General features: G+C 37.8%; 2 protein-coding genes across 4 annotated transcripts in view; both read right to left on the minus strand.

Moving 5' to 3' along the window:
* Window positions 1-4,630: 4,630 nt before the first annotated feature.
* On the minus strand, window positions 4,631-5,158 carry LOC108758944 (uncharacterized). The gene has a single exon (XM_018504188.1). The coding sequence runs from the start codon at window positions 5,156-5,158 to the stop codon at window positions 4,631-4,633; it is 528 nt and encodes a 175-aa protein (XP_018359690.1).
* Window positions 5,159-10,290: 5,132 nt separating this feature from the next.
* The window catches only part of Atg2 (Autophagy-related 2), an 11,404-nt gene continuing 10,203 nt past the window's right edge, over window positions 10,291-11,491 (minus strand). For all 3 annotated transcript variants that reach the window (XM_018504193.1, XM_018504192.1, XM_018504194.1), the window contains exon 16: window positions 10,291-11,118. In XM_018504193.1, coding sequence (XP_018359695.1) covers window positions 10,882-11,118 — 237 coding nt within the window. In that variant the 3' untranslated portion in view covers window positions 10,291-10,881. The remainder of the gene's footprint in view (window positions 11,119-11,491) is intronic.

Here is an 11,491-nt window from a genome sequence, read left to right on the forward strand (position 1 = left end):
TTCTTGATATCAAATCTTTTATAGAAATGATACATATCATTAAAGTTAATATTATTTATTTAATTTGGTATTCGAATTACATGGAATTTAACTTGGCGCCAATTGTTGATATCAAATCTTTTTTATGAATAATACTTAAAATTTTGATAAAATTTTGATGATTTAGCTTGGCGCCAATTTTGTTGATATCAAATATTTCATACGAATAATACATATCATTAGAGTTAAATAAAAATTAAGAAAACATTAAAGTTACTATTATATTTTTTCTTTGGGAGGATTAAAATGGTAAAATTTAACTTGGCGCCAGTTGTTGATATCAAATCTTTTATACAAATGATACATATCATTAGTTCTATTAAACAGCAAATGTGATTAGTTATCAGTTTCTCGGCCGATTAAGTAATTGACGTTGGTAAAGCTGGTCCAAATGGTGATTCATTACGAGAAGCACCATTTGGGCCAGTTTCACCAACGCTTAGTGCTTTTTTTACCTTTTTTTTAAAAAGGTAAGTTTGTATATAATTTATATTACCGTATAAATCATAATAAAAGGTCGTCGATGCACCGGAGCACAATCATCACCAATGTCATTGCTAGGGTAATAATAACGTATCTGAATCTGATGATCTGAAAAGTAGCAGTTCGGAACTTTGCGTCGCGATATCTCCGCTCGTAGGGCACGTAGAAAAAAAATAAAAGCATTTTTATTATACAATCCGTGTGGTGGCTATCGATTGAGCATACATAGAACGCGATCGGTTCAGCCGTTATTGAGATCCGATAATCTCGATCTGCCGCAACTCGTCAGTTCGCGTAAAGGAGGCACGGCAGTGTCGCTTCGCGCAGCTTAGCGTTGAGACACTACCAGTGTCTCCAGATATTGCGCGTTATACAAAACACACACAAAAAAACAACACACTACACATCTTTAAATTAACACAACATAATGTTTACGAAAACCAGCATCTTTCATACATCTGTTTTGTAGTTTTTCTATCTCTTCTTTTTTACATTACGCTTAATAATATATAATAGTAAAAATATTTTAAAATAAACATTCTGAACCAAAAACCGAATTAATTTTATACGATAACATTGCGGGCATTATTGGATAGTGTAATTAATATTATTAATTATATAATATTAATAAATACCCCCCCCACACACACACACACACGCGCGCGCGCGCCAGCGAAAAATTGGAGATTTTTCCCCATTTGCTGGAGAACTGGAGATCTGCAGTATTGTTAGGCGAGTCATCTTTTAGCGCATGCGCATTGCAGCGCTAGTGAAATCCAGTAACGTACACAGAATGAAAGTAAAGCTGAAAACACAATAGACACAGGCAACAGGGAATAACGAGCCGTCCAATCAGAGCTCTGGGATATAATATCGAACTTATACCCCAAAGCTCTGATTGGACGCTCGTTATTCTCTGTTGCCTGTGCCTATTATCTGTGTTATCTATTGTGTTTCCAGATTAACGGTTCCTATAGTGACGGTTCCTACATGAATATTTATTATTATTATCCTATTTATTAATGTTATCAATTAATATTGGCGTCTTTGACTTATGTAACTATATATTATAATGTATAATCTAGTCCTTTCATTACTAATTGACTCTTAATTCTTGATTACGGTTTTAATAATAATTAATAATAGAAGAGAGTTACCTACATACTATATTTATAAATTAATATATTATAATTGTCCACTTATTCTTATGAAACTTAATAATCTTTGAAAATCGAATTGGCTTGTCATTGCAAAGCAATATAAAAATTTTTAACAAGTTAAAGAAAGTAGAGATGATATTTTCTCAATATAAATACATTTATTTCTATTTATATAAATAAGTGGAATAAATTTTAGTTCTTTAAGTCTTCGTTATCGGTAAAGATATAATAATTATATTTTTAAAATATGAATTAATAATATTACATTATTAAAACAAAAATTGATTAAAAATCTTTAATGCCTATGTTAAAAAAGAAAAATATTTGTTTTATTTTTTTTTAAATTTTTATACCTATACTCTAATTTGTTGTTATACGTACTTAATCTAATATTAATTTATACTTTAAGTATATAATTATTGTCTCCTTACGATTGAAGAGATGATTCACTCGAAGTTATGAAATTTATTTCATCAACACTATTCATATTAAGAAGAAAATACATTTAGCCTTAGGGCCTGCGCACAATAGAGGAACAAGAATTAGATATTAAGATTTCAACCTATCAGAAACCGTGTATTCCGATGTAATCAGTTTCTGATAGGTTAAAATCTTAATATCTAATTCCTGTTCCTCTATTGTGCTCAGGCCCATAAACTTGTATCTTCTTTTGCTTATATCTTTGGTTTTTTATCGAAATTTTTCTCATTATATCCTTACTAATTTTTCAAAAAATATATTATATACAATATATAATTTATATAGAATTATTAACTTCGTTTACACGGCACGCTTTACGCCGAAGTTATAACATCGATGTTATAATTTCGGCGTAAAGCATGCCGTGTAAACGTAGTAATAGATACGTCAAAATAGGGTCTTACGGGATCTTTATAAGTTCGACATTAATACAACACTGATGCCATGTCCAAACGCACATGCGTCAAAAGGTGACTCGCTTAACAACACTGCTGGAGATTAGTCCCGAAAATTGTAGCCTTCAGTCGAAATCTGGAGACCTGGCAACTGTGGATTAGCGTGTATATATTCGAACTTTGGAAGAAAAAGAAGAGATAAAATATCGAATAGATGCAAAGTGTCGATGCAAACTAAACGGTTTTTAACACTTGGAGGAATTGGATTTTTATTAGCAGAATTGTTAAAGTTACCGTTTTTTATAGCGAATTTGATTGGACGCACTCAATGCGCACTGATGCACATTAAAGCCATTGTACATAAAATAATGTAAAAATATGTTTATAAATAAACATAGAAATCGATTAAATCGTGAAATACTCGCAATACATTTTGTTATACTATTAGATAAAATATGTATTTCATGATTCGAAATATTTGCATTTCATTTTTATATTCAAATTAAATCAGTAGGTATACAACGGCTTTAATATGCGCCAGTGCGCACTAGTGCTTCCAATCGAATTCGCCATTAGTAATGCGTTTACTTAAAGTAACGGTAAAATTGTTACTTTTTCGTTTTTTTTTTTTAAATGATTGCATTTATGTAAATTATAATTACATAAGAACAAATTGTTTTTTAATTTATATTTTTGTTTTATTTTATTAATTCTTTATTATGATACATATTTTAATTTGCATCAGTACATATATCTTAATTTTAAATTATAATTAATTTATATCGCTGAATCTCGAATTTTTGTTTAATAATAAGTAATTGTTATTCAATATGTCCGTCTGTTAGGCAGTGTCGACAATTTCGGCTTTGTACTACTTACTACCAGCGCGAGTTCAGATTGGTCACTGCTTTTCCATTAAGGTGTGAACGCGTTCTTATTAAAATAACTCTATATCAACGGAATAATGAAAAAAGTAACGTAAAATTTCGTTATTAGTTCCTGAAAATTGTGATTTAATTATCGTTACTGTTACTCACTAGGAAAAGTAACTTCATTACTCATTCGTTACTAAAAAAAGTAACGAAATCGGTAATTTCGTTACTTTTTTATGTAACGCTAACAATCCTGTTTATTAGACCCTCCAATTTCAGTCTCTCTCACACACACACACACGCGCGCGCGCGCGCGCGCGCACACACACACACACACACACACACACGTACTGTATCGTATACGGGGAAGATCACTCCACGTATTAATTGTTTATTAATTGTTTTATTGTTCTTATACAATCTGTATTGTATGAGGACTCGGCCTCGTGATATAAAAGGTCTCGGCTTTTATGTAATAAGAGAGAACTCGGTCTTTATTCGCACGATGAAAAGAACTCGGTCTTATGACATAACGTGTTATCTATACACGCACGCTGCGTGTTGATTTTTGTCTCGGCTAACCCTTCGAGGGCGCTCCTTTCATAGGAAAATTCATCGGTGATAGTCGACCAATCGTGGTCTTCGATATCGCCTAAGATATTATATATCATTATTGTTCGCCTAAGATAAAAAGCGCCGACCGCGGCGCCGCGCCGGTCTGTCGCGTACCGACTTTGTCGGGAAGTCGGCGTATGCATGTGTGTGTATGTGTGTAATGTGTGTAGTGGGCCCACTTGTGTACGCACCATATTCCCCCCATTGAGAGGGTATCGATCAATTAAATCGCTTTGATCACCTACTTATATTGACAGGATTGTTCGCAATTTGTGATTACAATGTTCGTCATTATAATATTATAGTTCAATCGGCAGTGTACATAGACACTTCACTGAGCGCTTTAGTATTCCGGCACGAGTCTTGATGGTGACGTTCGTGGGATTCCGTCTTCGCCGGGATGTATTTCCAGGATTCTGCCCAAAGTCCAATGTAGACAAGGAAGGCCTTTCTCTTTGACGAGGACGACAACTCCGACTTTGATTTTTTCTTTGTCTTTGATCCATTTGCGACGAACTTGTAGCTCATTAAGATATTCTAAGCTCCATCGTACCCAAAAATCCTGTCGCACCTTGTTGATATGTTGTCAGGCGGATAATCGGTTTGCTGGGACAGATGAGAGATCGAGCTCAGGTAGACTATTCAATGGTTTACCGATCAAAAAATGCGCAGGTGTAAGAGCGGAAAGGTCATTAGGATCGGAAGATAGCGCAGAAATAGGTCGCGAGTTTAATATTCCTTCAATTTCTATGGTAAAAGTGTTAAATTCTTCGAAAGTGAATAGAAGTTCACCAATGACGCGTTTGAAATGGTGTTTGAACATCTTTACCGCCGACTCCCACAGTCCGCCAAAATGCGGTGCAATAGGAGGTATGAAATGCCACGTGACTCGATGTTCCAACGAAAATTGATTTATCTTATTTTTATGTTCATTAGAATTAAAGAGACCATATAATTCTTTTAACTGATTATTCGCTCCGACAAAGTTGGTTCCATTGTCGGAGTGAATATGAGTTGGAATGCCGCGTCTTGGTATAAAACGTCGTAAGGCAGTAAGGAATCCGTTGGTAGTAAGATCACTCACCACTTCCAAGTGTACGGCTTTCACCACCATGCATATGAGTACATATACGTATATTTTAATCCGATTCCGATTTCTATATTTTTTTTCTTTAACGTAAAACGGTTCACAAAAATCGATTCCGGTGTTCGCAAAAGGAGACGCATCGCACACTCGGGCTTTCGGCAAATCACCCATTTTATATTTAACGGTATCCGCGTTGAACCGAAAACAACGTATACATGATCGTATGACTTTGCGCACTTGGTTTCACCCATCGAGCAGCCAAAATTTCCGCCGAATTGTATATAGGGTAGTTTGAATGCCGGTATGGTAATATTTTTCGTGTATCTCTCTAATAATGAGATCAGTCATGTAATGGCGACTCGGGATTAAAATTGAATGTTTCTGTGTATATGTCAACTTCGATCCTTTCAGACGTCCACCGACACGTATCAAGCCGTTTTCATCGATGAATGGATTCAAAGCAGCGATATTGCCTTTGCTCATCGACTTTCCATTAGAGAGTTCTTTCAATTCACGCGAGAAACTACAAGTTTGAATAATTTTTATTATTCGGATTTCTGCTTCATCTAGTTCATTTATACATAATTGTCCCCGATAAGTATTCTTTGGCCGAAAACGTAAGCACCACGCCGTGACTCGCAACATTCTCGAATATGACGAATATCTTTGAAAAATACTAAGATCAACGACATTTGTTGTCAGACAAACATTTTTTCTGAGTTCCGGTATTTCGTTTAATTCTACGATATTATTAGGCCACTCGCTTTCGACATTCGTTAGCCACGACGCGTCGGCGGGATTATCCTTTGACCTGACATGTCGCCAAAATTGTGGGTGTGTTATTTCTTGCGCGACTCGATGCGAAACATAAGGTTTTAAGAGATGAGAAGTTTTCAACCAATAAAGTACTATGGTCGAATCGCCCCACATGATTACCTTGTTAAAAGACAATTTTACCGCACCGCGAATTTCTTCATATAATTTTGTTAATAGAAGCGCACCGCATAATTCGAGACGTGGTATTGTTACAGTTTTTAGTGGCGCAACCCGTGACTTGGCGCATAACAGATGACAACGCGTGTTGTTATATTTATCGTTTGAGCGGACGTATATACAGGCACCGTAGCCTATATTGCTCGCGTCACAAAATCCGTGAACCTGAATGTCAATATGGCCAGGGATTAGTATCTGGCGATCGATAGATAATTCCTTAATAGAGTCTAATTGTGTCGCGAATTCGTTCCATGCAGAGTGTATGCTAGGGGGTATAGATTCGTCCCAGTGTAATTTGCATCGCCATAAATCCTGCATTAGTTTTTTTTGCATACAATATGACCGGCCCTATGATGCCCAAAGGGTCGAATATCTTGGCAATTTCTGAGATGACGAGTCGCTTCGTGATCCGTTTGGTATGATTGATAGAACGGACTGAGTAACGTAGCATGTCCTCGCGCGGGCACCACAATATACCTAACGTTCTTAAAGTATTAGGTTTGTCGAAAATGAGATCGGAATTCACGGCGTCGGGTTTTAAATCCTCGATAACGCGTTTCTCGTTCGAGGCCCATTGCCGGATGTTAAAACCGTCTCGAGATAACAGCGTGATTATCTCGTCGCGTAATGAACGAGCTTTATCAATCGTTTCTGCACCGGTTAATAAATCATCCACGTATAGATGTGTTTTAAGAACTTCAGCGGCGTTAGGATATGCGTCGCGTTCGTCATCGGCAAGCTTATGAATTGTGCGTATCGCGAGATAAGGTGATGAAGATACGCCAAATGTAAGTGTGTTAAGTTGGAAGGTTTTGATTTGACCGTCCTGACGCCAAAGTATACGTTGATATGTTCGATCGTCCTGGTGAAGTATTACTTGCCGATACATTTTTTCTATATCCGCGGACAGCACATATTTATGCATACGAAAACGAAGTAGATGTGCAAATAACGAGTCTTGTATGGTAGATCCTACTGTCAATATATCATTTAGAGATAAACCGTTGTTTGTTTTTGCTGACGCATCGAATACTACGCGAACCTTGGTCGTGTTGCTCGAAGATTTGACTACTGCGTGGTGTGGCATATAAAACCCGTCGTCAAGGGGCTCATCAATCGGAGACATGTGTTTCATGTATAAATATTCTTGCATTGTTTGAGAATAAGACGTCTTTAGTTTTGGATCGGAATCTAGTTTACGCTCGAGAGACTGTAAACGTTTAAGGGCAACAGCACGCGACTCACCGAGTTGTCTATCACCTTTGCGAAATGGTAATCGTACTATATATCGTCCGTTATTGCAACGAGTAACATTGTCTGTGAAATGTGTTTCACATTCACTCTCCTCAACTGATTTCGGGATGTTATTTGTTATTTCCTCGATCGTCCAAAATTTTGCAATTTGTTGATCTAAGTTAGTTAATGAGCATGCGGTGGTTTTAAGACGACTTTGTGAAGCATTCCCGCCTGCGACTATCCATCCCAGACGTGTTTTTTGTAAATATAGATCGTGACCGTCTCGTGATAGATTAATTTGGCCTATCGAAAACAAAGATAATGTCGGCCCAGCACCGATTAATATATCCACGGGACGTGGCGCGTGAAACTCTGGATCGGCTAATGGTACGTTGGGCGGTATTTTAAGAGTTCCTCGAGGGAAGTTTTCCGATGGAATTAAATCTGATATTGTTGGAATTAATAAACGTATTAAGTCCTTACTGAATTCGCTATATATTGATTGGATGGTGATTCTAACGACGTCCTTGGATGTTGTGTTCGTTGAATTGATTGCGCCGATCGGTAGCGTGCACGCGGTTATGGGAAGATTTAAATGTTTTGCGAAACTTTCAGACACGAAATTAGTCGTGGCGCATGTATCCAATAGTGCGCGGCATTTAATTAATTCGAATTCGCGATTTTGTACGAGTATCATCGCGGTTGTCATTAATTGCGGTGCGAATGTGGGCGAAATGGTTGCGAGACACGTCGTATTATTGCCGGCTTTGGATGTTAGTCATAACATCTTTCCCGTTTTCGATTCTGCTGTGTCGCCCTTTGTAACTGCGGGCGAATATTTGTCGATGTGCAAAAGCGTGTTATGTTTTTTTTGACAAATGGTGCAATTCGCGTAACTGCAAGGCTTGCCTCTATGCGAACGCAAACAATTGTAACAAAGCCTGGCGTTTCTTATGACTTCGATACGCTTGGGGACGTCCAACTGCTTAAATTTATCGCACTTGAATAATGGGTGTTGTTTAGTTTTACATGCTACGCAATTATTCGCCGTATTGATTATAAAGGCTTTATTAGATATTCGCGGTTTTTTTACCGAGGGTGAATTCTTGTCGTAGTGTTTAGAGAGTTCCGGGCGAGTGCGCTTAGACACGCGAACCGCGGTTTTATATAAGAATTCATATAGGTCATCGATCTTTGGAAATTCATCGCGTTTGAGCGTTTCCTCCCATTTTTCGGCCGTATTTTTAGTAATTTGCTTTGTAGTATGTTGACGAGTATCTCGGATCCCACGTCAACTCCCAGCGAGGCTAAGGATGCGACATGTTGCTGCGCGTCGTCAGCAAGCTTAGATAAACCTTCAGTAGTTTCTTTTTCTACCGTTGGCAAATTTATTAACATTGAGAGATGACGTGAGATCAGAACACGTTTTACTTCGTATGCACGTTTCAATAGTTCCCAGGCTTTATTATAATTCGCGCCTTCGATTATTAAGATCTTTATCTTATTCGCCGCTTCACCGGTTAATGCCGACCGTAAATAATGCAACTTTTCTATATCGTCCAAATCCGTACGCGTGTCTATCATCGCGATAAACGCATTTTTGAACGATAACCAATTATCATATTGCCCGTCGAAACTAGATAGCAACGTTTCAGGTAATTTTATTTTCCGTTTTACGACGTGCATGGGATTCGTATTGACGGGGGAAGGCACACCGCTCGAAGTGCCGGCGTTTGCGGGGAACTCTGTGGAACCCGTTAAAGTCTCAAATCTGCTCGCCAATGAATAGAACCTTTCTTGGACATTTGCGAATTCGTCTTTGTGACTCTCGTTCGAATCTAATGTCAGTAATTCGTCATTGTATTCTTCATACGCATGGTAAAGATACGTGACGCGCGCCATGCGTAAATTTAACGCGATCTTATCGTGGCGACCCTGTCGATCTTTTTCGAGTATGTTTGTTAAGCTAGTGATCTGAGACTTTAAGGAAGTCCGCTTTTGAATAAGGAGTTTGATCCTTTCGGCCATGATTAGGAGATGGTAAAGGATAGAGAAAAATTGCGTGATCGGTAATCTGTTAAATTTGAACAATGTCCTCGCCGTTTGCTCGTGTCTCTTTGTGTGCTCTGTCCCGCTTTATTCGCCTTCCCGGATAATCGTCCATCCAAATTTGATCGTCTCGTGAATCTCGTCCACTTGTGATTGATTGGAAATCTGAATGATCGGCAGAATCTCGTTCGTCCAAACGTCGTTCGCGTTCGCCTCGCGAACGACCTCACAGGAGGCACCAAATTTATGTATCGTATACGGGGAAGATCACTCCACGTATTAATTGTTTATTAATTGTTTTATTGTTCTTATACAATCTGTATTGTATGAGGACTCGGCCTCGTGATATAAAAGGTCTCGGCTTTTATGTAATAAGAGAGAACTCGGTCTCTATTCGCACGATGAAAAGAACTCGGTCTTATGATATAACGTGTTATCTCGCACGCTGCGTGTTGATTTCTGTCTCGGCTAACCCTTCGAAGGCGCTCCTTTCATAGGAAAATTCATCGGTGATAGTCGACCAATCGTGGTCTTCGATATCGCACGTGATCATTATTGTTCGCCTAAGATAAAAAGCGCCGACCGCGGCGCCGGTCTGTCGCGTACCGACTTTGTCGGGAAGTCGGCGTATGCATGTGTGTGTATGTGTGTAATGTGTGTAGTGTGTGTAGTGGGCCCACTTGTGTACGCACCACGTACATTACAACTAAATGATACAAATAAATAATTGTCATAAAAATTATGTAGAATAACAATGCGTTCTTTTATATTGTATGTATAATTTTATTAATAAAAATCTTCGGATACACATATATCATTGGTATAAAACATTCACATGATCGAAACAAAAAAATATATATGTATATATAATGTATAGAGAAGGAATATATAGAAGCAATGTAATATATTCCTTTGCGGTATAGAGCTTAGCTATCTTTATATTCTACAAGTGTAACAAGTATTTTGTACAATTGTAACGAAATTAGCGAAAATTTTTAACTAAGTGATTTATCATTAAATCTCTGCCAGATGCGTCGCACACTTTTCATAATGTACAAAAAATGAATGGAACCGATTTGACTACGTCAACAATATAATATTCATAATTAGGACCCAATGGCGATTCCTCTTGTATTTCGTCGTCTATTGACGATCCGTCTTTAGGTCTGTCGGTTCTTTGCACTCTTTTCTGATTCTTTGATTCCTTCGAGGCCTAATTGCACAGACCGAACGATAATAATTCGCATAGATCTAGTGAGAATAATCACAATATCGCCAAACGTAATGCAAACGTATGGCACTCTTATCCTATACTTAATATTCTTTTTCCATACATATATATATATGTCATGAATATTTTACAATAAAAAGTGGCTCGGCCTAACTGGCTGCGATCAAAAAGCGTTGTTTGAGCGAAATTGATTGACAATCCGATAATGATTTAACAATTTTCCCACTCTGTATCGACGGGATTAACACGTATCGGAATCTTGCCGCCACTTTTGTACTGCCTCTCGACGTGCATCGGGTACTAACGATGATCGCATGCCACCCAATACGTTGCTCGTTGCCTCGGTGGCCAGAATAATCGGTTTCACAACCGTCGGTGGAATTTGTCGTAATACACCGCCAACAGCACCGACAGTGCCCTTGTGCTCGTGTTCCTCACTTGCCACGCGAACCAGTTGAGTCGCAGTCTCGCCTAAACCCTGAATAATTAAACATTCTAGTTATGATCAGGATTTCTTTTATTCAAAATAGGAAAAAAAGGCCAGGAAATAATAAGCTGTTTAAGCGAATAAAAAAAATTCTTGTGAATAGAATGACATAAATTTCGATATACAGGGTGTCCCATTTTAAATGACAACCTCAAATTTCTCTTGAATAGTGCATTTTAGAGAAAAATGTTTCAAACAAATGTTTTGTGACTTCGAGGGGGACATAAAGTGGTATCATTGGTTTGACCTTGGGTAGCGTTGTCAAGGTCAGGGCAAGGTCACTTCGAATTTTTTAAATGGAACCTTCCATTTTTCATTATATATTCTTGTAACTTACCTTGAGAGCTTTTCAAAACACTATAAT

Source organism: Trachymyrmex cornetzi, unplaced genomic scaffold, assembly GCF_001594075.2.
Source record: "Trachymyrmex cornetzi isolate Tcor2-1 unplaced genomic scaffold, Tcor1.1 scaffold1603, whole genome shotgun sequence".
NCBI classification, from domain to species: Eukaryota; Metazoa; Arthropoda; class Insecta; order Hymenoptera; family Formicidae; genus Trachymyrmex; species Trachymyrmex cornetzi.